This window comes from Anolis sagrei, chromosome 11 (assembly GCF_037176765.1).
Source record: "Anolis sagrei isolate rAnoSag1 chromosome 11, rAnoSag1.mat, whole genome shotgun sequence".
Lineage (NCBI taxonomy): Eukaryota > Metazoa > Chordata > Lepidosauria > Squamata > Dactyloidae > Anolis > Anolis sagrei.
In genome coordinates, this window is record NC_090031.1 from 21,010,495 (window position 1) to 21,038,291 (window position 27,797).

At 42.0% G+C, this 27,797-nt stretch overlaps 1 protein-coding gene across 2 annotated transcripts in view; it reads right to left on the minus strand.

Annotated features, from left to right (window-relative positions):
* NF1 (neurofibromin 1) overlaps positions 1-27,797 on the minus strand; it is a 252,287-nt gene that overhangs the window by 6,952 nt on the left and 217,538 nt on the right. For both annotated transcript variants that reach the window (XM_060757064.2, XM_060757062.2), the window contains 11 exons: positions 23,554-23,615; positions 23,333-23,447; positions 20,095-20,196; positions 17,817-17,957; positions 17,421-17,547; positions 14,675-14,806; positions 10,693-10,828; positions 10,378-10,535; positions 9,587-9,709; positions 7,106-7,233; positions 2,134-2,234 (listed from right to left, as the gene is read on the minus strand). In XM_060757064.2, the coding sequence (XP_060613047.2) occupies positions 2,134-2,234; positions 7,106-7,233; positions 9,587-9,709; positions 10,378-10,535; positions 10,693-10,828; positions 14,675-14,806; positions 17,421-17,547; positions 17,817-17,957; positions 20,095-20,196; positions 23,333-23,447; positions 23,554-23,615 (1,325 nt within the window). The remainder of the gene's footprint in view (positions 1-2,133; positions 2,235-7,105; positions 7,234-9,586; positions 9,710-10,377; positions 10,536-10,692; positions 10,829-14,674; positions 14,807-17,420; positions 17,548-17,816; positions 17,958-20,094; positions 20,197-23,332; positions 23,448-23,553; positions 23,616-27,797) is intronic.

Below are 27,797 nucleotides of genomic sequence, written 5' to 3' on the forward strand. Positions count from 1 at the left end.
CACCATATTATATGTTGGAAACTTGTAAATTAATGTGCTAGTGTGTATGTGGGGCCAGGCTAAACTGCTGTGCTGCAGAAAAATCCTGCTGATTGAAAGGTCAGCAGTTTGAGCCCGGGTTGGGTGAGCACCCGGTGTTAGCCCCAGCTCACCTGCCCACCTAGCAGGTCGAAAGAAGATATGCGTGTAGATAAAATAGGGAGGTAATAAAGGCACCCTTAAAGGACTTTGATTGGAGGAAAGCTCCTCGACATAGATGGAATGACAGCACCCTGACCCTGTGGCCGGAGTCGAGCACAGCCTCCGAGATGCCAGAAATAAGATGGGAATAACTGCCTTTATCTCTGTGTTGTCTGTCCTTGTTAAGCATATAATCGGCATTTAATGTTTGCCATATGTGTTTATTCTATAAGTCGCTCTGAGTCCCCTTTGGGGTGAGAAGAGCCGAGTATAAATACTGTAAATAATAAATATGTGTTTTTATATTTGTGATTGTTTAATCATTGTAATTTTTAATTTTAGTTTTGTTTAACAAAATGCATTTTTAATTTGTTTTCCTGAATCCTGATTTGGGGGAAAACCATAGAATCATAGAGTTGGAAGAAACCTCGTGGAACATCCAGTCAAACCCCCTGCCAAGAAGCAGGAAAATCTCACTCAAAGCACCCCCAACAGATGGCCATCCAGCCTCTGTTTCAAAGTCTCCAAAGAAGGAGCCTCCACCACACTCCGGGGCAGAGAGTTCCACTGCTAAACAGCTCTCACAGTTAGGAAGTTCTTCCTCATGTTCAGATGGAATCTCCTTTCTTTTAGTTTGAAGCCATTGTTAATAATAATAATAATAATAATAATAATAATAATAATAATAATAATAATATAAACTTTATTTATACCCCACCACTATCTCCCCAGTGGGGACTCGGAGCGGCTTACATGGGTCCAAGCCAGAAAAACATATTACAGCAGAATAAAACCAAAAACATAAACAACAAACAACATCATCAAAATTACATAGAAAAAAACCCACATTCCAATGGACACAGTCATGATAATAGTGGACGGGCCATATGTACAGGATAAAACAATTAAGAGTAATGAGATAAAAGTAGGAGGAGGTTATTTGCAGGGAGCTCAGAAAAACAGAGTTGTGAAACTAAACTTCCCATTTGGAGGGCGTGTACTCCAATGGCAGAAGCATTGAGGGGAGCAACAGTATCATGTTGCACACCTACTTGCCAAAGGCGCAGCGAAAGAGCCAGGTTTTAAGGTCCTTTTTGAACGTTTCTAGTGAAGGGGCTTTTTTGATCTCTCCAGGTAATGTTCCAGAGTTGAGGGGCCACAGAGGAGAAGGCTCTCTCCTTTGTGCCAAGACGAGCTTGTGAGATTGGTAGGGGCAAAAGGAGGGCCTCCCCCAAAAATCGAAGGGTTGGTACACAGGGAGAGATACGGTCACAAAAGTAGGCGGACTCCAAACCGTTTAGGGCTTTGTAGATGATAACCTGTACCTTGAATTGGGACCAGAAAACAAACAACATACAGTGGAGCTCCTTAAACATGGGAGTGGATCGTTCCCCATAACTAACCCCAGTTATTAATCTGGCTGCTGAACGTTGGACAAGTTGTAGTTTCCGGGCCGTCTTCAAGGGTAGCCCCACGTACAGTGCATTACAGTAACCCAGTCTAGAGGTAACTAAGGTGTGGACCACCATGGTCAAGTCAGACTTCACAAGGTATATTCCATTGTGTCCTAGTCTCCAAGGCAGCAGAAAGGAAGCTTAGTCCCTCCTCCCTATGACTTCCTCTCACAAATTTATACATGGCTATCATGATGGAAAGAAATCAATATATATCAAAGTATGTATGTTTGTATCACAAAGTCTGTTGCTAGGTGAAGTGACCCTTTGTGGTGTTCCTAGGAAAGGGAGGTGACCCATGGAAGGGAGGAAGGGAACAAGGAAAGAAAGATAGAAAGAAAGGCAAGAAAGGGAGAGGAGAAGAAAGAAAAAGGACAAAAGTGTATGGCTGGGTGTGCATTTTGAGTGTGCTTCTAAATCACCACAGCAGACAAACTCTGGATCCTACAGAAGGATGTTTTGAAGCAAGAAACCTGGTTATGAAAGAACTGACACTTACACAACAGGAAAAACCTTTGGAAACACAACACTTGCTTCTGCCAAATATTCGTACAGGATCCGCTGGTCAAACTCGTCTAAAGTATATTTCACCAGAGTTGCCTGTTTCCAAAACAAAAGCGGGTGAGGAAAAATGAAAGGACGACCATCAGTGGTGAGAAACTGTGTTTTAAACCCCCCTCCCCTTTGCTGCCAAAAATAAGCATGAAAAGAAACACAAGTATGTGATCAGCTCACATAGCTCGCTTTCTATCCATCTCAGTTCAACAGACACCAGTCAGTCATTTTCATTGTACTCACTTCCAGAAAACATAGATATCTGATGGCAACTCAATGTTCATTCACACCATGAAATTATAGTGCTAAGATTCCACTTCAACTGTCATGGCTCCATTCTACTGAATCCTGGGGTTTGTAACCCTGCAAGGAACAAGCATCCCCTGGCAGAGAATTGTTAAATGCTCCCTCTCTGAACTACAAAACTGTTAGCGATTCCTCATCTTTGGAAAAGGAAGGGGAGCAGGGAAGTTCTCAGGAATTGGAGGGAGAAGAAGAATCAGATGATGAGATGATGCCCACATTTTTAGAGAGAGGAAAAGAGACAGAGCACAGGCGGCGTTCAGCTAGAATAGCTGCTAGAAACGCTGAACTAATTGGGAGATGCCCTAGCACTTCCTGCATGGGGAATTCAGGGCTATAAATCAAAAGCAGGAGCAGCTTTCGCTGGTAACAACTACTCTGATGCTGATGTTTTCACTCCAACTGAACCTGTTTTGTGTCTGCTGCTAAGGACTTAGTGGTCATTGTCCGTTGTCCGATGGAAGACTGCTGTTTCTTTTGGGACTTTGTAATAGACTTTAATTTGTGTCTGCATTAAGACTTCCTTGCTTTCTTTTGAATTTTTCAACTGCATTGGCTTATCCTTTGTGTTTGCTGAAGTAAAGTTTTTTTTTTACTTTCAACATTGTATTAAGGCTGTTTTTGAAGGGCAACTCAGGAGAAAAACCCTGGATTCCATGAGATGGAAGTGGAACAATAGTGTTACAATTCTGCAGTGTGACATCCCAGTTAGAAAGTAAAAGATTTACTGGGGTTCTAATTGATCAGTGGTTCCCAACCTGTGGTCCACGGGCCATCAGTGGTCCGTTAGATTGAAAATATGGTCCGCAGGCTCAACATTACACCGTTCCCTCGAAACCACGAGACAACAAGAGCAATTGGTCTCACAAAACCCTCTTATAGTACCGAGGCAATGAGGATGTCAGCAGGGGAGAGGCTGACTACCCATAAAATATTGCTACTACTACATCAGCTCAAGATCATTACTGTATCTGCTCGAGTATAGGCCTAGTTTTTCAGCCCTTTTTTAAGCTAAAAAAGTCCCCCTCGACTTATACTCAAATCAATGTATTGTCGAAGGCTTTCATGGCCAAAATCACTGGGTTTTTGTAGGTTTTTTCGGCCTATTTGGTCATGGTCTAGAGGCATTGCCTCTAGATCATGAAATGCCTCTAGACCATGCCATATAGCCCGAAAAAACCTACAACAACCCACTATACTCAAATCAGTTATTTATTATTTTACCCTGTTCGAAATACATAATAAATGTATTATGATTATGATTATTACATTGATCATTTTACTTTATTATTGTTGTATTATTACATATATTATTTCACTCTATTTATTATTGTTATAATTACATTTATTATTTTCCTCTATTGTTATTACATTTCCATTATTTTCCTCTATTTATTTTCATTTAAAGATATGCAAGCACATTTACATTAGAATAATGGTTTAATCGGAGTTGGGCAATTTTATCTTAAATTACAGCTGTATGTAAATATCCAAAAACATTTAGCAACAGATGCCTCAATTAATGTAATTTTATTGGTATTTATTTTTATTTTGAAATTTACCAGTAGCTGATGCATTTCCCACCCTCAGCTTATACGTGAGTCAATACGTTTTCCTAGTTTTTTGTGGTAAAATTTGGTGTCTCGGCTTATATTCGGGTCAGGTTATACTTGAGTATATACGGTATATATGGTTTTCTGTGGGTGAACAGATGGCAACTACTGGATGGCATATGTTCTGTATCGGAAACTAGAGCTGATGTGGTCTATCCAATGCAATTTTCTGAATCATAGAATCATAGAATCAAAGAGTTGGAAGAGACCTCATGGGCCATCCAGTCCAACCCCCTGCCAAGAAGCAGGAATATTGCATTCAAATCACCCCTGAATCACAACCCCAAATAACCAAACTGAATCTAAAGTTGATCAAAAACAGATTTGTAACCCTTTTGGCAGTAATGTTGGAGAGTGGTCCCTGGTAAGAGTGGTCGCTGTTCAAAGTGGTATCTGTTCAGGTGGTCCCCTGTCAAAAAGAGCTTGGCAACCACTGAGGCAGATGAACTGGGTGGAAGTATCTGCTGCAGTTAGTCTCCTGTTTGTTAAGGTACTATAAAACATGGCACAGATCTTTCTTTCTTTTTACTGGAGCAGTTCTATGTTATTCTAGGGTTAGCCTAAAATAGATACCTTCAAGCAAAGACAACACAATGGGAACGTGCTTTGAAGGCATTGCAGCATTCTCTTGGCAAGATCATAATGATACTGTTCCCTCTACTTCAAGGGATCACTCCCACGTAGCAAGACGGAAAAACAGCTCTTTGATACTTTCACCCATACATCGAAGTTAAGGGTAGGAATTCAAGCAGGCCTCAAAATGTTGTTGAACCTGAGCTCTCAGCCTTCTTCAATACTAAAAGGACTGATGGGTATTGTAGTCCAACCATTCTCATCCCTGGTCTCAAGTACATTCCCTGCTCCTTCCTGTAGTACTGCATACATACGAGGGTTGAATGAAAAGTAAAGCGTCCACTTTTGTAACTCCTCAACAGATGGCAGTACTGGTGTGCGGCAGCTACTGGCTTGTTCAGTAGACTCTCCTCTACAGTTGCATTTTGGCGGGAAGCCTTAGCATCAAACGGTTGTGTTGTTAAAGTGAGAAGTGTGGAACCCTGCACAGACGGTCAGTCAATGCGACTTAAGCAACTTTCAGTCATTGACTTCTTGACAACAGAATTTATTTATTTTATTTATTTACTGTATTTGTATACCGCCTTTCTCAGCCTATCGGCGACTCAAGGCGGTTTCCAACAAAACAGTATACATAGTATCACATTAAAATTTAAAAACATTACAATTACATAAACCACAATGGCAATAAAAAACAACATCATTGGTGTCTCCTTATTGTCAAGCATTGTTCGATTCAATTGTCAATCATCAATTTCCTATATCACCCGAAAAGAGATTCATCAGAGAATGCAACCTGTTTATGGTGATTGTGTTGATGTGAGTACTATGCATCATTGGGCAAGTAAGTTTAAAGATGTTGAGGTGACACTTTCTGCTGTCAAGAATTCAATGACTGCATGTTGCTTAAGTTGCATTGATCGACCATCTGCGCAGGGTTCCATACTTCGCACTTTAACAACACAACCGTTCAATGCTAAGGTTTCCCATCCAAATGGAACTGTAGAGGAAAGTCTACTGAACAAGCCAGTACCGGCCGCATACCAGTACTGCCATCTATTTATAAGTTGCTTACCTGTAACTGTAGTTTCCTGAGTAGTCACCTGTGAATCCGTAAGTTGTATTGCGCAAGCGCAGAGATATCAAATGTACGATTCACAGTGACTACGACAGGAAATGAGGAGTTACCAAGTTGGAGGCATTACTTTTCATTCAACCCTCATACTGTTGGGATTCAGCCTGTGTGTGAACCTGAACCTGATTCTCTGATTGTATTCCCTGATGCCAATGTAGATGTCAATGTGAATTCTGAGGCCAATTTAGATGATCATAGAATCATAGAATCAAAGAGTTGGAAGAGACCTCATGGGCCATCCAGTCCAACCCCCTGCCAAGAAGCAGGAATATTGCATTCAAATCACCCCTGACAAATGGCCATCCAGCCTCTGCTTAAAAGCTTCCAAAGAAGGAGCCTCCACCACACTCCGGGGCAGAGAGTTCCACTGCTGAACAGCTCTCACAGTCAGGAAGTTCTTCCTAATGTTCAGATGGAATCTCCTCTCTTGTAGTTTGAAGCCATTGTTCCGCGTCCTAGTCTCCAAGGAAGCAGAAAACAAGCTTGCTCCCTCCTCCCTGTGGCTTCCTCTCACATATTTATACATGGCTATCATATCTCCTCTCAGCCTTCTCTTCTTCAGGCTAAACATGCCCAGTTCCCTAAGCCGCTCCTCGTAGGGCTTGTTCTCCAGACCTTTGATCATTTTAGTCGCTCTTGATGATGGTTTGAGTAGTGAAAATCCTACAGCCTTGGAAAGCGAAAGTCAAAATTCCCATGAGAACATGCATTCCAAGCTGAGCGGAGAAGTTTCACTCCCTTTTCCTCTCAGCCTTAGTTCTCCAGAGAATCTGACACCTGGTCTGCCTAATGAGGATAGGCGGGGGCAGATTTGGCAGAGCCGGGGAGAAGCACAAAGTTTACGTAGGTCAGCCAGATTGAGAGAAATGCAAACAAAAACGTCAGGCGTGCCTCGCAATAGATTTCTTGGCCTTAAGTATGCCTGGCCTGAATGCAGCTTCACACCAGGCATTGTTCCAGATTCATGTGCAAGTTTTTGCAGGTCTCCTGATTCAAGTGGCCTTGTTCCTTGGAGGTTTTCTAGTTGTTCCAAGTACGGTTAGTGGATTGCTAACAGGTTCCAGGATTCAGCAGTTTTGCTGTGGGTTTTATGATCTTGTTTATGGACATTTCTTGTTGCTGATTTTTACTGTGACTTTTTACTTTTGAATGTTTTCCTCTATTTTGTATTCATCTTTCATCAATATCTAAACTCATTTAGATATTAAACGAAAGGTATCTCCTCTCTTACCCCCTCACATCACACTAAACATGTTACTTTCCGTTTTGCACAAGAGAAAAGGGACACCTACAAGGACGGTGAGCAGCAGGGCTTGGATTTTGGGATCCGTCAGGACTTCTTCGTCAAGGAGGACATTGGACTCGGATACCGAGACTTTCCGGAGGTGCGGGTGCTGCTGGGGTGATATCCGTTGCGTATCTGCAGGGAGGAAGGAGGGATGGACAGATAATACTGAAGAAAGAGGGCAAGGAGGAACAGCAGGTTTATTTGTTATGCAACCAAAAGAAAAAAAAAGTTCCAGAGATTGCAAAACAGGTACCCAGAAAGGGTTGGGTTCAAACTCAACTGTGGATATTAAGGCTCATTGATCAATCCCTTTCATTATGTTTGATGTTGACTTCAAATATAATAATAATAATAATAATAATAATAATAATAATAATAATATAATTTTATATTAATTTTAATAATAATAATTTTCCAGGATTGAAAAATCAGCTGATGACCCAAAATACAGACTGTGTAAGGAAGCTGATGAAACCATAGATCATATCCTCAGCTGTTGCAAGAAAATCACACAGACAGACTACAAACAGAGGCACAACTCTGTGGCCCAAATGATTCACTGGAACTTATGTCACAAGTACCACCTACCAGCAGTAAAGCATTACCTTACCTTTCCATAAGGTAATGAAAAATCGACCTGCAAAGGTTGTGGAAAATGAACACACAAAAATACTGCGGGACTTTCGAATCCAGACTGACAAAAGTTTTGGAACAAAATACACCAGGCATCACAATTGTGGAAAAGAAAAAAATCTGGATTATTGATGTCACCATACCAGATGACAGTCGCATTGAGGAAAAACAACAGGAAAAACTCAGCCATTATCAAGACCTCAACATCGAACTGCAAAGGCTCTGGCATAAACCAGTCCAGGTGGTCCCAGTAGTCATTGGCACACTGGGTGCAGTGCCAAAAGACCTCAGCCGGCATTTGGAAACAATAAACATTGACAAAATCACAATCTGTCAACTGCAAAAGGCCACCTGACTTGGATCTGCACGTATCATTCGAAAATACATCACACAGTCCTAGACGCTTGGGAAGTGTTCGACTTGTGATTTTGTGATACTAAATCCAGCATATAGATCTCATTTGGTGTGTCATACTGTGTTTTGGTGTCAGTAAAATAATAATAATAATAATAATAATAATAATAATAATAATAAATCACACAGTCCTAAATGCTTGGGAAGCGCTTGACTTGTGATTTTGTGATACGAAATCCAGCATACAGATCTCATTTGCTGTGTCATACTGTGTTTTTGTGTTAGTAAAATAATAATAATAATAATAATAATAATAATAATACATCACACAGTCCTAGACGCTTGGGAAGTGTTCGACTAGTGATTTTGTGATACGAAATCCAGCATATAGATCTCATTTGCTGTGTCATACTGTGTTTTTGTGTCAGTAAAATAATAATAATAATAATAGTAATAATAATACATCACACAGTCCTAGACGCTTGGGAAGCATTAGACTTGTGATTTTGTGATACGAAATCCAGCATACAGATCTCGTTTGCTGTGTCATACTGTATTTTTGTGTCAGTAAAATAATAATAATAATAATAATAATAATAATAATAGTAATAATAATACATCACACAGTCCTAGATTTTTGGAAAGTGTTCAACTTCTGATTTTGTGATATGAAATCCAGCATATAGGTCTCATTTGCTATGTCATACTGTGTTTTTGTGTCAGTAAAATAATCAAAATAATAATAATAATAATAATAATAATAATAATAATAAATCACACAGTCCTAAACGCTTGGGAAGTGTTTGACTTGTGATTTTGTGATACGAAATGCAACATACAGATCTTGTTTGCTGTGTCATACTGTATTTTTGTGTCAGTAAAATAATAATAATAATAATACATCACACAGTCCTAGACGCTTGGGAAGCGCTCGACTTGTGATTTTGTGATACGAAATACAGCATACAGATCTCATTTGCTGTGTCATACTGTATTTTTGTGTTAGTAAAATAATAATAATAACAATAACAATAATAATAATAATAATACATCACACAGTCCTAGACGCTTGGGAAGTGTTCGACTTGTGATTTTGTGATACGAAATCCAGCATATTTGTTGTGTCATACTGTGTTTTTGTGACAGAATAATAATAATAATAATAATAATAATAATAATAATAATAATAATATGCATTGAGTTAAACCCTTGTGCTGGCTGAACTGCTGATGTGAAGGTCAGTGGTTTGAATCTGCGATGTGGGGTGAGCTCCCATCTGTCAGCTCCAGCTTCCTATATAGGGACATGAGAGAAGCCTCCCACACGATGGTAAGACATCCAGACATACCCTGGAGAACGTCTCTGCAGATGGCCAATTCTCTCACATCAGAAGTAACTTGAAGTTTTTCAAATTGCTTCTGACATGATAAAAAATGTATAGGTTGCCCTATCTCCCCAAAGGGGCTCAGTAACAAGATCAATAAGCTTGAATTATTACCCATTTCGTAATCATTTTCTGCTACTCTCCTCATTTTGGGAGGCGTGGTGATACCCGATTCCATTTCTTGTCTTTTAGGTGCTTTCGTGTCAGATATCAAGTGATCAAAACTCTTTCTTGTACCTGTTAAAACAAAATCAGGACCTGAGATTGGGAAGCAGTAAGACAGAGATATGCCGAACCTCACCTAAAACAATCTGGGAATCCCTAGGGCAAGGTTTCAGGGCAGGAAAAGTAGATGGAGGAGGCAAAAGAATGCAGAGGTGCAGACCCAAAATTAATAAGAACATTAGCCCTGGCCTTGTCTTAATAATAGAATCATAGAATCCTAGAGTTGGAAGAGACCTCATGGGCCATCCAGTCCAACCCCCTGCCAAGAAGCAGGAATATTGCATTCAAAGCACCCCCGACAGATGGCCATCCAGCCTCTCTTTAAAAGCTTCCAAAGCCTCCACCACACTCCGGGGCAGAGAGTTCCACTTCTGAACGGCTCTCACAGTCAGGAAGTTCTTCCTCATATTCAGATGGAATCTCCTTTCTTGTAGTTTGAAGCCGTTGTTTCGCGTCCTAGTCTCCAAGGACGCAGAAAACAAGCTTGCTCCCTCCTCCTCCCTGTGGCTTCCTCTCACATATTTATACATGGCTATCATATCTCCTCTCAGCAGTCTCTTCTTCAGGCTAAACATTCCCAGCTCTTTAAGCCGCTCCTCATAGGGCTTGTTCTCCAGACCCTTGATCATTTTAGTCGCCCTCCTCTGGTGAGGAAGAGGTAGGTGATATTGTGCGCTCACCTAATAGCTTTTTAGTGTTGGCTTGAGAAGGCTGCCCCATGTCCAGGCTCATGGACTTCCTTGTGCGCGGACTGATCTGCCCCACAGTCGGGTAATTGGCAGCCAGGTGTCGGTCAGAGCTTTTGGGGGAAGACCAGGGCTGGTTTTCTCTTAGTGTCCTGGAAGAAAGGAGAAACATAAGCAACCCTTGTCACTTCTTATGACCTCTTTCTATTACAGATTTCCCCTATGTATATGCCAGCTTTTTCCCAGCTAGATACAGGATTCTACGTAAAGATTACATAAAACGGGCAAAATATTAAAACACAGACTGACCTACAGCTGGTGTCACTGTGATGTATGGGGTATGTCTCCATGGGAACATTCTCCATTGAAATATCTGTCAGCAGGAGGGATTTCCTATGCTTGAGGCTGCATCGACTCCGAACCTCCTCAGATACCGTCAGTAAGGCTGCATAGACAAAAAGGAGCAAAAAAGTGTGTCAACACATCACAACAGTGTCTTGCAGGCAGGACTTCATGTATTTACGTTGTAAGTCTACAGTGATATCACAGAGGCTGGACGCTATGAGATTCATATGCTGCCTTTGGGGAAAAAGTGTTTCTAGTCCCGAAGGCACCAAAGAAAGGTTTAAAAATACATAGGTGAGAACTCCAAGGCTGAGATGAACCTATCTGAGATAGGTTTCAAATGGTATGAAAATGTAAACACTTGACTTAGTGCTGGAAGGGGTGGGAAATGTGGCATTGCCGTAAGACAGTGTTTCTCAAACTTCCTAATGCCGCAAACCCTTAATACACTTCCTCATGTTGTGGTGACCCTCAACCATAACATTATTTTGGTTGCTACTTCATTTTGATACTGTTATGAACCGTTATGTAAATATCTGATATGCAGGATGTATTGTCATTGTCATTCACTGGACCAAATTTGGCACAAATACCCAATACGCCCACATTTCAATACTGGTGAGGTTAGAGGGGATTGATTTTGTCATTTGGGAGAGCTGAAACTAGAGAAAATTTCTGACGCACAGAGAGAGCTGCTGAATAAGAAAATCACAGAAGAAGAAATAAAGAAGGCGATTAAAAAATTAAAACCATCAAAAGCCCCGGGACCTGATGGCTTCACGGCGACGTTCTATAAAACCATGTGTGACGAAATTGCACCTTACCTTAAGAAAATTATGAATGAGGCAATGAAGGAAAAGGAGATACCAGAAACGTGGAAATCCGTGAACATCACAGTAATCCCCACTCTCTACGTGGGGTTGCCTTTGAAGACGGCCCGGAAGCTCCAATTAGTCCAACGCTCGGCAGCCATGATACTAACTGGAGCGGAGCGCAGGGAGCATACAACTCCTCTGCTGCACCAGCTCCACTGGCTGCCGATCTGCTACCGGGCTCAATTCAAAGTGCTGGCGCTGACCTTTAAAGCCCTAAACGGTTCTGGCCCAACTTACCTATCCGAACGTATCTCGGCCTATCAGCCCACCAGGATCCTAAGATCTTCTGGGGGGGCCTTGCTCTCTATCCTGCCTGCTTCACAGGTGCGGTTGGCGGGGACGAGAGACAGGGCCTTTTCTGTGGTGGCCCCGCGGCTATGGAACGCCCTCCCCATGGAGGTAAGATCAGCCCCCTCATTGATGGTTTTCCGGAAAAGACTAAAAACCTGGATGTTTGAGCAGGCGTTCGGTTAACTCAGTGCAATAAGTGTAATGATTGAAGGACTGGCAATTTGGATGACGAAACTGGATCACGATTTTAGTCAAGAGATGAATTGGATTGTTTATTGATATATGTATTGTGGATCGTGTTTTTATGCTTTTAAACTGTATACTGTTGTTTGTTATAAGTTGTTGTAAACCGCGTTGAGTCGCCGGCTAGGCTGAGAAACGGCGGTATACAAGTATAGCAAATAAATAAATAATCCACAAAGAGAACACTGAAGCGACTGAGACGAAAAATTACAGACCTATCTCCCTTCTCAACCAGGACTATAAGATCTTAACAGCAATACTAAGAGAAAGATTGAAATTGTTCCTCGACAAATGGATAGGAGAAGAACAAACAGGCTTTCTCCCCGGAAGGCAGATGAGGGAGAATACGAGGAATATTATAGACTTATTGGAGTACTACGATCAACATCATGAAATAGAGGTAGCCTTCATAGCGGTGGACGCCGAGAAGGCATTCGATAATATGAGATGGGAATTCTTTAAATCACTCTTCAGAGAGATGGACTTTGGCCTTGGGTTCATCAATGCAATTGAGGCAATCTATAGCAAACAAAAAGCCACGCTGTGGATCAACGGATATCCCTCAAGTCCAATAACAATAAGAAAAGGCACACGACAAGGCTGCCCCCTCTCTCCCCTCATATTTATCAAGTCCCTAGAAATTTTGCTGAGAAAGTTGAGAGAAAATAAAAATCTGCCTCCATTGAGTGTAGGTAAGCAGGCCAACAAGTTTAGAGTTTTCGCCGATGACTTGATATGTGTCGTGGAAAACCCAAGAGATCAAGCCCAGAAATGGATATTGACGATAGAAACATACAGTAGTCTAGCGGGCTTTAAGATAAATAAGGAAAAAACTAAAATACTGACCAAAAATATGATCAAAGAAAATCAAGAGAACCTCTCAAAGTCTACAGGAATGCAAATAGTGCCAAAAATCAAATATCTAGGGATACACATCTCAGCTAAGAATTCTCAACTTTTTAAAAATAACTACGAACCAGCCTGGATCAAGATCAGAAAAGATATGAAAAACTGGACCAACCTCAATATATCACTCCTTGGAAGGATTGCCATTATAAAGATGAACATACTCCCGAGACTACTCTTTATATTCCTAAACCTCCCAATAATACAAAGTAAAAAAATATTTAATGAGTAGGTTTAGATTGTTTCTTGAACAGCAAAGGGAAAACAATGCAACCAAATGACTTTTTTTAAAAAGAGGGAAGCAAATCCCAAAAGGAGTCGCCAGAGATGAACTCGTCTTCCATTCTATCATGTTTACATTATTTATGCCCTCATCTATATAAATAAAAATGTAATGTTCATTTGTGGGATCAACATAACTCCAAAACCACTGGATGAATTGACACGAAATTTGGACACTATACCCCTAACAGACCAATGAGTGACCATTACTCATACTCCCCCCTCCCAAAAGCTAAATGACAAAAAACTAAATGACGATGCAAAAAAAGGGAAGAGAATGGGAAGTAAAGTGAGAAAGAAAGAAAAAAGAAAGAGGAAGGGAAAAAATGAAGGAAGCATGGAAGCGAAGACCGAAGGAAGGAAAGAGGTAGAGAAGAAAGAAAGGAGAGAAAGAGGATGGAAAAGAAAAAGGGGGGAGGAAGGAAAGAAGTAGAGAAGGAAGGAAGGAGAGAAGGAAAGAAAAAAAAGGGAAAGATGGAAAGAGAGAGCGAAGGAAGGAGGGAAAGAAGGAGAGAAAGAGGGATGGAAGGAAAGAAGGAAGGAAGGAAGCGAACACCAAAGGAAGGAAAGAGGTAGAGAAGGAAGAAAGGAGAGAAAGCGGAAGGAAAAGAAAAAGGGGGAGGAAGGAAAGAAGTAGAGAAGGAAGGAAGGAGAGAAGGGAAGAAAAAAGGGAAAGAAGGAAAGAGGGAGCGAAGGAAGGAGGGAAAGAAGGAGAGAAAGAGGGAGGGAAGGAAAGAAGGAAGGAAGGAAGCAAACATCAAAGGAAGGAAAGATGTAGAGAAGAAAGAAAGGAGAGAAAGCGGAAGGAAAAGAAAAAGGCGGGAGGAAGGAGAGAGGTAGAGAAGGAAGGAAGGAAGGAGAGAAGGAAAAAAGGGAGAGAAGGAAAGAGGGAGTGAAGGAAGGTGGGAAAGAAGGAGAGAAAGAGGGAGGGAAGGAAAGAAGGAAGTGAAGACCGAAGGAAGGAAAGAGGTAGAGAAGGAAGAAAGGACAGAAAGAGGAATGAAAAGAAAAAAGGGGGAGGGAAGGAAAGAGATAGAGAAGGAAGGAAGGAGAGAACGAAAGATGAAAAGGGAATGAAGGAAGGAAAGAGGGAGCGAAGGAAGTAGGGAAAGAAGGAGAGAAGACTGGTCACACCAATGCGTGGTGGGTACACCTAGTTTTATCCATATAACTATATCAAATTAGGCCAGGGGATACTCCACATTGACCCCTAGTCTTCCCCTTGCTCAGCCATGGAAGCTCCGCAGTGCACCAGATCTCTCTTTTTGCAATTCACATTTTTGAGAGAAGCATTTTACACACAAAGAAGCCTGGATTGGATACAAGCCAAAGAGATTGGGTTTTTTTACCTGCAAGGTAAGCCACACTCTGGGTATTCACCTCAAACTTGTCACAGTTCCTGTGTTTGTTAACCAGAGAGAGGAGCGTGTGCAGGATCCTTATGGTCCGTGCTGCAATGGTTGCAGAGGGGTGCCGGTAGCCTACAGAAATAAACATTACATTAAGCAGAGCGTTATCTGAAAGGAAAGGATAGGAAATGAAAGAAAAGGGGAAGCCCTCCTCTCAGTCCCACTACCGTCTCAAGTACGGTTGGTGGGGATGAGAGAGAGGGCCTTCTCAGTGGTGGCCCCCCGCCTCTGGAATGCTCTTCCAAAGGAAATAAGACAGGCCCCATCCCTCCCCTCCTTTCATAAGAGCTTGAAGACCTGGTGATTTCAACAAGCCTTTGAAAATGACCAGTTCTAACTCAGCCCTATACATTGTCGAATACGGCCTTATTCTTCCTACCAATTACCCAGATCATTTCCTCTAATCGGCCCCGGAATGAACAGCCACTGACCCGTACCTAATATTGTTGTTGCCTGCCATAGCATTGCACTTAATTACCGGGCCCCCTAGAATTTTTGGGCTTGCACAAATCTTGGCCCGGCCTTTTAAAAAAAATTTAATTGCCTTGGACAGGCAGGATTCTTTTAAATGTCATGGCGAGGATTTTTATGCTTATATTTTGTTTTGTTAATTCTATGGTTATGTTGTTTTTTACTTTGTATGTTTTGTGATGTTACCTGGGAGTCCCCTCTGAGTCCCCTCAGGGAGATGGAGCAGTATATAAATAAAGTATTATTATTATTATTATTATTATTATTATTATTATTACTACTATTATTATTATTATTATTTATCTGAGGGAACAGCTGTCTTAGACAGAGATATCAGGCTCGATCTTAGGGAGAAAAACATCAAGCTCAGGAAATCAAGGAGGCTTCGTGAGAAGGAAGTGCAGAGACAATTTCACAAGCTGGAAAGCCAAGTCAAAGAAATGACTTGATGTTTTGCAGTCCTTTAAAGTAGAGAGTGTCACTTTGGGAATTCAGATCAGGCAACACTGCAAAGCTGTGAGGATATCGAGTCCTGCTCCCGTTCATGGTTCTAGTCTAACGTCTTGGGAGTTTTGGTTTTGGTTCTGGATTCATGTTCATGTTTTGATTCTTGTTTTCTGGATCTATGCTCATGTCACGACTCTTGTTTTTATGTACCTATGGATTATTGCCTCTGAAATGTTTACTTCTTACCAGTTGGGTTGGGCTTTTTACTTATTGACTACTTTTTATAATTACCTGTTGTATTTTGCTTTTCTTACTTCTTTTAGTGATTTCCCCCTTTTTATATGTACTTTTACAAACATACTGTTTTACGATTCCTTTTGGATTCCTGGTTGGTGCTAAGGGCAAGGTGAACTCTGGCTGGGGTACAACAGGAGTACAGTCAGTTGTGGATTAGTCAGAGCACGGCAAAAAGTGGCCAAAGCTTTATCTGGAGCTTGGTTTTGCTGGACAATCAGATGCCAAGAATGGGAATGACTATCTCCTGCGACAGGGATTACTATTTTGAATGCTCCACAACGTAACGTCTCCATGAAACTAAAAAAGCAATAGGATCAGGATTAAGAACTTTGTTATGAATAGTAGTGTATCATTAGTCATTTTGTGTCTAACAAGGCAAGATTAATACCCGCAAATCATTTACTACAAGACAGACCAAAAACACAAAATGATAACCCTATTCGGGTTACATCCTGAATAGACTACTGCAATGCTCTCTACGTGGGGCTGCCTTTGAAAACTTCTTGGAAGCTCCAATTAGTCCAGCGGTCGGCGGCCAGGTTGTTAACTTGAGCTGCGTACAGGGAGCATAGCACTCCTCTGTTGCGCCAGCTCCACTTGCTGCCGATTAGCTTCTGGGCACAATTCAAAGTGCTGGTTTTAACCTTTAAAGTCCTGAACGGTTCTGGCCCAGATTACCTGTCCGAAGGTATCTCCTGCTATGAACCATCACGAAGCTTAAGATCATCAAGAGAGGCCCTGCTCTCGATCCCACCACTCTTGCAAATGAGGTTGGTGGGGACAAGAGACAGGGCCTTCTCGGCAGTGGCCCCCCATCTGTGGAACTCTCTCCCTAAGGATATCAGGTTGGCCACCTCCCTCCTGTCCTTTAGGAAACAACTGAAGATCTGGTACTGGGGCCAGGCATTCACTTAGAGGCCAGCGGCAACAGAAAAAGGAAATTTGGATTTTTGCGACATGGATTCTCTCGGCTTGGTTTTACTGGCATGTTAATCTATTAATTTATTGTTAAATTTTATTGATGATGTACAATGTTTTAAAATGATTTTATTGTGAGTTGTAGTTTTAATGGTATTTATGTTGTTAGCATCCTCTGATGCTCATGTGAGGCCGCGCTGAGTCCCCCTTGTGGGGAGAAGGGCGAGATATAAATATATGAAATAAATAAATATATGAAATATATGGTTACTTATAGGTCCCACTTGAGACCACTCAAAACACGGTGAACAATCAACAAAAACTTCTGGAGAACAACATCACGCTCTCACAAGCTCTGGCAGGCAAGGCTTTATTGGCCTACAGACAGTTTCCAAACTTTGATCAACTACTCACTTACACAGGATACAGAACTCAAGGCACTGGCACAAACCCTGATGCCAACTGTACTATTGCTTCCATCTACTCCGAGAACAGTATTAAATGAGCAAAACAAAAATCACCCCCAACATAGAGGCATGTCTGATTCCTCTACCTTTCAGCAGATGCCCCACAAGTGCAAAGTTGAAGTTAGAGTTGAAATTGAGTCCCACAAAGTGGTCCATCTGCTTGCAGTGCCATTCCAGTGGCCGTCTGATCTCCATGAAGACTTCTTCAGGGCTCTGTTATGAAAGCCAAAATACAGATTCTGGGATTTGGCAGGGAGAAGATTAAAAACATTGAGGGATACGCTTAAGGCTTTGGCAGGGCTTTGGTGCTTAATACAGCCAGCCTTTACCTTCCATTGATTCAATATAGAGACATCTATCTAATTGGGGAGATTACCTTTCAGTTTTCTACAAAGTGTAAGGATTGAAGGTGCCATACTGAAAAACCACCTCCTTCTGACTGAGAGATAAGCATGCTGCAACAGTTTTCCCATCTTGCTTACTTTGTCGTTGAATACTCGAAGGTTGTCTAGTGTATGGAGATTCTGTTCAAGGAGAGCCGTGCCTGCCGAATACAGATTGACTTCATCCAGCTGCAAAACAGCCATAGCGACCCAGAAGAGGGCCTTGTGCATAGGCGAGTCCTGGGGGGAAGGAGAAACAACAGAAAGCTTAAACCTGAATGCAAAACTCCATGACAAAGATAGAAAGATGCTTAGAGAGAAAGGGGAGAAGAAGAACTGCAGCTACTGGGCCTCTTCGTTCTGAGGACACAAATAAAGCATTTCGTCTTGCGCAGTCAACTTCTCCTTACCTACAAGGCACTACAAGGCAAGATGCAAGGAACCACGGGAGTTTACCTTAAACACCACACCATCTAAAACACAGACATGTGCCTTTCACCTTAAGAACAGACAAGCATCCCGAGCTCTGAGGATTACCTGGGAAGGAATCCCACTGGAGCATTGCAGCACACCCAAATACCTGGGAGTCACTCTGGACCATGCTCTGACTTATAAGAAGCACTGCCTGAACATCAAGCAAAACGTGGGCGCTAGAAACAACATCATACAAAAGCTGACTGGCACAACCTGGGGATCACAACCAGATACAGTGAAGACATCTGCCCTTGCACTATGCTACTCTGCTGCTGAGTACGTATGCCCAGTGTGGAACACATCTCACCACACTAAAACAGTGGATGTGGCTCTTAATGAGACATGCCACGTTATCACAGGGTGTCTGCGCCCCACACCACTGGAGAAATTACACTGCTTAGCCGGTATTGCACCACCTGACATCCGCCGGGAAGTAGCAGCCAATAGTGAAAGGACCAAGGCAGAGACATCTCCAGCTCATCCCCTGTTTGGGTATCAGCCAGCACGTCAACGACTTAAATCCAGACATAGTTTTCTTAGATCTACAGAGACACTCGCTGGAACACCTCAGCAAGCGAGAGTCCAAAAGTGGCAGGCCCAAACCCAGCACCTCAATCCATGGGTGATACCAGATGAGAGACTCCCCCCTGGGCACACAGAAGACTGGGCGACTTGGAAGGAGCTGAACAGACTGCGCTCTGGCACCACAAGATGCAGAGCCAACCTTAAGAAATGGGGCTACAAAGTGGAATCCACGGCATGCGAGTGCGGAGAAGAACAAACCACTGACCACCTGCTGCAATGCACCCTGAGGACCTGAGGACCACATGCACCATGGAGGACCTTCTTGCGGCAACACCAGAGGCACTCCAAGTGGCCAGATACTGGTCAAAGGACATTTAACCAACTACCAAGTTTGGAAAATCTGTGTTTTTTTAATCTGTGTGTTTGTTTTGTTCTGTTAGAAATGTAATACAATGGTATGGTTGCTGATGACACGATAAAAAAAAAAACCACACCAGCTTGGTAAAATCATCAAGCAGTTTATTGCAGATTATATTATATTATATTATATTATATTATATTATATTATATTATATTATATTATATTATATTATTATATTATATTATATTATTGTTATATTATAATATAATATTATAATATTATATATTAGATTATATTATATTGCAGATCAACAGTAAAAAATAGCTAAACCAATAAAGATCAAATATAAATAATAGTTCATAAGATTCAAAGGAAAGCAAGAAACCTGAGTATATAAATATCCATGAAATTAGGCATATAAAAATGAGTATATAAAAATCCATGAAACAAGAGAGCAGGAAAATCTCATAGACAAATCTTGATCTTGGCAAAAACTTGGTACAAGAAACTCAGAGCACTTGAAACCATGACCATGATAAAATAACAACGTTGACCCAACTGAGGCAACTCTCTCCCATGAATCATTATAAATTTTTCTCTGAAAGGAAAGCATTTTTGTTTATCTTCCCACCAGATAAAGGTTTGTTATCTCTCTTTTGTTGTTGCTGCACTGATCCTCTCAGCCTCTGAAGACTTTGCCTCTATTTACTAAAACTTTGCATTCTGTCCAAGCGGTTATTATCATCTCCCTCATTAACTTCTGCACCTGACAAATCATGATCAGACAGTTGTTCTGAGAAAAGCGGCAAAGGGCCTCTCACAAGAATGTGGCCTTGTGAATCTTCTTGGGACAGGTCAGGACTCTCTTCTGAACTTAGGCCCAAGAAAACCCTCATTCCCAGGCCCACTCTCAGGAAGTTTCCCATTCCAACCATGAACATCAACATAAACATCATTCCCAGCATAAATATCGACATTAACATCAGACACAATCACAGGCTGACATACAACATTCACCTTATTGAGGAGCGGCTGGAGTTTGGTGAGTGCTATCACTGTGGCTTCAATGAGGACTTGGCTGTTGTAGTTATCGGGGCCTTTCAAGCAGCTCTCAAGACCCTGTTGTCGATAAAGAGAAAAGAGCATTCAGCTTGGAAGAGGAAAATGTGGTCCTTTTCCCCACTTCCAAACTGGGAAAAGAAGACATAAAACCAAATGCATCTATAATTTACATATATCAGATTCGTCATATTAAACGTCAATTATTTTATATGTTAGTACAGAAGTAACACTGGCTTCAACACATAATACGCTCATGTAAGTCTGCACATGATTGCACTGTGGGTAGTTATGCAATATGTTAGCTATCCAACATCCTGGTGACCTAAGATATAGATTTCCATCTAAATCTTCTCATCATGCGCATGACATCAAGTTCACCCAGTGTCTGTGTATTCCTTCTAGGATTCCTGACCGTGAGATGACAACAATATGTCTGTTTTACTCAGTTGACAAATATTACTCGCATGTAAATTTTGCACATGATCACACTGTGAGTTGTTATGCAATGTGTTAGCTGTCCAGCATCCTGGGGAAATGTGACACAGACTTCCTTCTAATTTTCCTCATCGTTTACACTGCATCCGCTTACTTAGGCCTGGACACCGTGACATTTTCAGGGTTCCAGAATGTGGAAGCCTCATATCTCTGCACTTGTTATGACGCTGCAGGGTAGTTTGGAAGAGGGACTTCCTGGTTCCCTTCTACTTGATATATTGGGGGAAAGACTTGTTGGTGGCAGCAACCTTTATCTCAAATGCAATCCACAGCAAGCTCTGCTTCTAAATGTTGTAGAGGGAAATAATTGGCCACAGACACAAACACATGCCATGCAACATTTGCCCAAACAAGCCACATGGTGGCACCAAAACCAGAAGGAAAAACATCACAGGGGTGAGAAGAGCAGCCCTGAATTGGCTATGGTTCACCAGGACGGATTGCATCTCCCTTGTCCAAAATGGGACCAGAAGTGTTTTGGATTTTTTCCCATTTTCCCCCCCAGATTTTCCAGATTTGCGTATATGCACATAATGAGACATTTTGGAGATGGGACCATAAAAGATACAGGAAAGGGTTTCCCTTAGACATTAAGTCTAGTCTAATCCAACTCTGGGGGTTGGTGCTCATCTCCATTTCTAAGGCAAAGAGCTGGCATTGTCCATAGATGCCTCCTAGATCATGTGGCTGGCATGACTACATGGAGCGCCGTCACCTTCCTGCCGAAGCAGTACCTATTCATCTACTCACATTGGCATGTTTTTGAACTGCTAGGTTCGCAAAAACTGGGGCTAACAAAAGGAGCTCAGCCCGTCCACGGATTTGAACCGCCAACTTTCCGGTCAGCAAATTCTGCAGCTTTGGTTTAACCCGCTGCGCCACCGCGGCCCCTAGTCTAAACACAGAATCATAGAATAACAGAGTTGGAAGAGGCCATATGAACCATCAAGTCCAACCTTCTGCCTTTCTGGAAAAAGCACAAAGTACCCCCAAAAGATGGCCATCAAGCCTTAGTTTAAAAGCTTCCAAGGAAACATTTAATTAATGGACATTATATACAGAGTCGATCTTCTCCATGCAGTCATGCTGGCCACATGACTTTGGAGGTGTCTACGGACAACGCCAGCTCTTCGGCTTAGAAATGGAGATGCGCACTACACCAGAGTTGGACATAACTGGACTTCATGTCAGGGGAAAACCTTTACCTTTACCTTACAGAGCCTGAAGAGAATGTTATACAAATATTTTGTATGTGAAACAAAGCTTGTGTCCACTGAACCATTGGAAAGCAAGGATGTCAATGTATCACCCAACCTTTTGGACAATTTTGGATTTTAGATTACTTCAAAATTCTGGATAAGGGATGCTCAACCTGTCCTCAAATTAACTGGCTCTTGAGCAAGGCCTTCCCCACTTTCACTCCTTTTGAAAACCCCATGGCAGATGCAGCATAATGTTGCCATAAACCTGAAGACACACAATTACAACAAAGGCTCTGCTGAAGGCCTATCCTGTTTCCTAGGTTTTTACAAATTGTGTGAGGAGCAACTTGAGAAACTGCAAGTTGCTTCTAGTGTGAGAGAATTGGCCAACTGCAATGACATTGTCCAGGGGATGCACGGATGTGTTACCACCCTGTGCGAGGCTTCTATCATGTTCTTGCATGGGAAGCTGGAGCTCACAGACGGGAGCTCACTCTGTCTTTTTGTACTCATATGTTGTATGTATTTCATAGAATCAATAGTATTTTACTGTGTTGTTATTGTGTTTTGGTTTTACTTTATTGTAATATGCTGTTGGGCTTGGCCTCATGTAAGCCGCCCCGAGTCCCCATTGGGGAGATGGTGGCGGGGTATTAAATAAAGATGATGATGATGATGATTATTATTATCATTCCAAGTGGTATGAATGCAAATTTATTTGTTGTTGTTCATTCGTTCAGTCGTCTCCGACTCTTCGTGACCTCATGGACCAGCCCACGCTAGAGCTCCCTGTCAGCAGTCACCACCCCCAGCTCCTTCAAGGTCAGTCGAGTCACTTCAAGGATGGCATCCATCCATCTTGCCCTTGGACGGCCCCTCTTCCTTTTACTTTCCACTTTCCCCAGCATCATTGTCTTCTCTAGGCTTTGCTGTCTCCTCATGATGTGGCCAAAGTACTTCAACTTTGTCTCTAGTATTTACCATACTTGTATCCTGCCTTTCTCAACCCCAAAGGGGACTCAAGGCGGCCTTACAAAGGCAACAATTCAATGCCGCATGTATACATACATCAATGGATAAACAAAACATTAAAACCACCCAATTAAAACATTACATTAAAACAACAATTAAAATCACAGAGTCCGGGTCCTTTTGGAGAATTAATCACGCTTTCAAAAGGCTTTGGAGATTATGGTTTTCCAAAAAGTTATCATTTCAAAAGGTCATTTCTTTTCCCTAAAGATCATATATAAGATACTCTGGGAGCTTTTCCAGCTCAAGTTTGTTTGAAAGTATAACAAAACAAAACATAAAATTGCTACCAAGGATGCGAAGTGGGCCCGAGACTGAAAGCCTTCTCTATACAGAACTTGGCAGGTGAATGGGACTTCAGAAATCTATCAGAAGAGACATGGAAATGTGTAACTGCTCGCCATTGCCAGTAACAAAATTCAAAAATTACAGAATAACGAAGGAATGACAAAAAAGGTATGCACCTTGCTAAGAATCCGGATGATTTGCTTGATCTGACCGTGAGACACTCGCTTGCTGATACACCCAAAGACAACCAGGGCTCGCGGTTGGAGGGAGGGATTATACTGGAATGCAAACCTGTTGAGGAAGAAAGTGGTCGATTGAAACAACACTGGCTGGAAGGAAACTACCAAAGTCATCTTATCCCAACCGTAACACTGACATGCCACCTGGCACAACCTACTTTTGAGCAAGTTCTGTCCACTGGTCGAGCCACTTGCAGGTCGGAATATCTCTCATGCATGCCTATGAAAAAACCAAAAGGAATATCTAAGTGCTTAATGTCAACACAAATTAAGGTGTTGTTCCCTTCATGATTCTATAAAGCAACTAGCTGTTCCCTGCCACGCGTTGCTGTGGCCTATAGTAAGAATTTTTGAAGTAGAGGTAGATATCTGGACTATTATGAAAAAGAGGGACCTACCTATTCCTCCCCCCCCCCCCTTTTCTTCCCCTTTCTCTCCTTTCTTCCTTCTCTACCTCTTTCTTTCATTCCTTCTTTCACTCTTTGGTTTCATCCTTCCTTCTCTCTGTCCTTCCTTCCTTCCCTCCCCCTTTCTCTTCTTCCTTTGTCTCTGTTTTTGTGGGGTTTTTTTCAGTGATAGTCACTCCTTGGGTTGTGAGGAGTTTTGTTGCCAAATTTGGGGTCATTTGGCCCTGTAGTTTTTTTGTTTTTAAGATACTCATTATGCACAGAGCATTTTTATATATATAGATAGCGACTGGCATTTTCCTGTTCCACTAACACAGCGTTTCTCAACCTGGGTGTCACAAGAGGGTGTCAGAAGGGGTCACCAAAGATCATCAGAAAACACAGTATTTTCTGTTGGTCATGGGGGTTCTGTGTGGGAAGTTTGGTCCAATTGCCTCTTGGTGGAGTGTTCTGAATGCTCTTTGATTCCTACAACTCCCAAATGGCAAAGTCTATTTTCTCCAAACTTCACCAGTATTCACATTTGGGCATATTGAGTATCCGTGCCAAGTTTGGTCCAGATCCATTAGTGCTCTCTGGAGTAGGTGAACTACAAATCCCAAACTCACAATCAATGCCCAACAAACCCATCCAGGATTTTCTGCTGGTTGTGGGAGTCCTGTGTGCCAAGTTTGGTTCAATTCCATCATTGGTTCTGGCCCAGTCTACCTGTCCGAATGTATCTCCTGTTATGAACCATCATGAAATTTAAGATCATCCAGAGAGGCCCTGTTCTTGATCCCACCACCACAAACACGACAAGTGGGGACGAGGGCAGGGCCTTCTCAGCAGTGGCCCCCTGTCTGTGGAACTCCCTCCTCAGGGACATAAGATTGGCCACCTCCCTCCTGTCTTAAGACCTGGCTATGGGACCACACATTTGACCAGTAATAACAGTAACTGAAAGAAGATTTAAGACAATGACTTTCCCTGGACTGGATTCTGGATTCTGATTTTAACAGACATGTTTTAATTAACTGTTTAATTACTGTTTTAAATATTTTTTTATGTATTGCCGATTTTTTTATGATGCTGGCATCCGATTATGCTTTTGTGAGGCTGCCCTGAGTCCCTCCTCATGGGTGAGAAGGACGGGGTAAAAGTATAGGAAATAAATGATAATAAATAAATTGGTGGAGTTCAGAATGCTCTTTGATTGTAGGTGAACTATAAATCTCAGAAACTACAAATCCAAAATGACAAAATCAACCCCCCCCCAACATTCAAATTTGAGCATATCGGGTATTTGTGCCAAATTTGGTCCAGTGAATGAAAATACATCTGCATATCTGATATTGACATTACGATTCATTACAGGAGTAAAAGTACAGTTATGAAGTAGCAACCAAAATAATGTTATAGTTGGGGGTCACCACAACATGAGGAACTGTATTAAGGGGTCGTGGCATTACGAAGGTTGAGAAACACTGCACTAATGGATCGTGACAGCTGCCTTCCTATGAATACATTGTACTCTGGCTTTTATGTTCAGCTGCGGCAGCATTTCTGAGATACTGATGTGAAAAATAATGTGCAGTCCCCTCTTCCTTGCCTCTTACGCATCACTGGTCTTTGGATATAAAAGAATGGAATGGTTGAGTCCTGACATGAGATGATGGGCTGCATCATTGTCAGGAGGAGTCCATATTTTTGAAGGCTCCACAGTGTCACCTCGACACACAAAATCTTCAAGAGGTACAATTTTTTCCTATATTTATACCCCGCCCTTCTCCCCCCGAAAGGGGACTCGTGGAAGTTCTGTGTGCCAAGTTTGGTTCAATTCCATCGCTGGTGGAGTTCAGAATGCTCTTTGATTGTAGGTGAACTATAAATCCCAGCAAATACAAATCCAAAATGACAAAATGATAATGCCAGGAATCAGAGAGCAGGCTGGGCTTGAACCTCTCTATTCCCATCCTCTGTGTTGCTTTGGAATTTTAATGGGAAGCTCTTTTTAAAAGAATTCAAAAATTCAAAAGGGAAGCATTAGCAAAGGTGATTCTTTGCTCTTTTTTTGTGTCAAAAGTGACTTGAGAAACTGCAAGTCATTTCTGGTGTGAGAAATTTGGCCGTCTGCAGGGACGTTGCCCAAGGCACGCACGGATGTGTCACCATCCACTGAGAGGCTTCTGTTCTGTTGCGTGCTGGGCTTGAAACGAATTGCTTTTAAAACAGGACGTGCAACTTTAGCCCAGCGGGAAGCCAGGGGGCCCGAAGAGAAATTCTTAAGGATTTCCACCATAAACAGTCTTTAGAGGGCTTGTAAAATATAACAAAGTCTTTTATTGGTAAAACAATCAATAGAAACTTCTTTTATCTTCAAAAGGTTAAACAAATGCTTCCAGGCTCTGTGCAACTGGTGGCTTCTAACTGTTACTTTACTCTAAAGGAAAATCCCTTTCCAAACTTCTCCCAGGCTGACTGTGATCCTAAACCTAACTGATGTGGGCTCCACTACCGGGTTGATCTGCGTCTCAAAGCACCGAGTGGACCTACCAGTAGGCCTGTAGTCACTTCAGCTGGAGTTCTTAGATGTTCAAAGCTATTATTCCCTCCCAAATTCCTCAGGGCTGTAAGGCTGTTTCCCTGGAACCTTTGGGAATCTTTAGATGTTCTTAAGACTGTTCTCCCCCAGGAGGTCTTAAGGGTTGAAGCCTTTGTACAGGAGAAGTCTGTACACGTCCAGTACATTGACTTCCCTTGCTGAGAATGACTGAAAATGGCTCCCTTCCTTTCTCAATTGTCCTGAACAGAGGGCGGAACCAAACTTAACGATGATGGACAGGGGGCCTGCCCTATAACTGCAAACTTTAACAGGAAGCCACCCTTCTGCAGAATCCCAAGCCTTGGGCTGCAAGCAAACACTTAATACAAAGCAAATAAAGTGGGAGCTTCTGGTACAGCTGTACCAGCACAGCTTCTCTCATGTCCCTGCATGAGAAGCTGGAGCTCACTCCGTCTTAAAGATTTTAAACACCAACCTTCAGGTCAGCAGTCCAGCCGGCACAACAGTTTAACCCATAGTACCACCATGGCGCCTGATCCTTTGCTGAAGTGGTATGATCCACTCTCTCTCTTTATTCTTCTCAGATGCAGTCAAGGCAAATGGCTACTATTCACTGCTATTGTCCTGGTATTTTCATTTGTCTTTCTTGTTATGGTAATACTGCCCACAAGAACTAAAATATCCACAAATACAAATCAATAGGCCAGTGTTTCTCAACCTTCCTAATGCTGCGACCCCTTAATACAGTTCCTTATGTTGTGGTGACCCCCAACCATCACATTATTTTTGTTGCTACTTCACAACTGTAATTGTGTTCTTTTATGAATCGTAATGTAAACATCTGATATGCAGGGTATGTTTGCATTCACTGGACCAAACTAGGCACAAATATCCAATAATACAACCAAATTTGAATACTGCTGGGGTTGTGGAGAGGATTGATTTTGTCATTTGGGAGTTGTAGTTGCTGGGATTTATGGTTCACCTCCAATCTAAGAGCATTCTGAAATCCACCAACAACGGAATTGAACCAAATTTGGAACACAGACCTCCCATGACCAACAGAAAATATGGGAAGGGTTTGATGGGGATTGACCTTGAGTTTTGGAGTTGTAGTTCACCTACATCTAGAAAGCACTGTGCACTCCAACAATGATGGATCTGGACCAAACATGACACAAATACTCAATATGCCCAAATGTGAATACTGGTGGAGTTTGGGGAATATAGACCTTGACATTTGAGAGTTGTAGTTGTTGGGATTTATAATTCACCTACAATCAGAGTATTCTGTTCTCCACCAAGGATAGAATTGGGCCAAACTTCCCACACAGAACTCACATGACCAACAAAATTCTATGTTTTCTGATGGTCTTTGGCAACCCCTCTGACACTCCCTCACGACCCCCAGAGGGGTCCCGACCCCCAGGTTGAGAAACACTGCAATAGG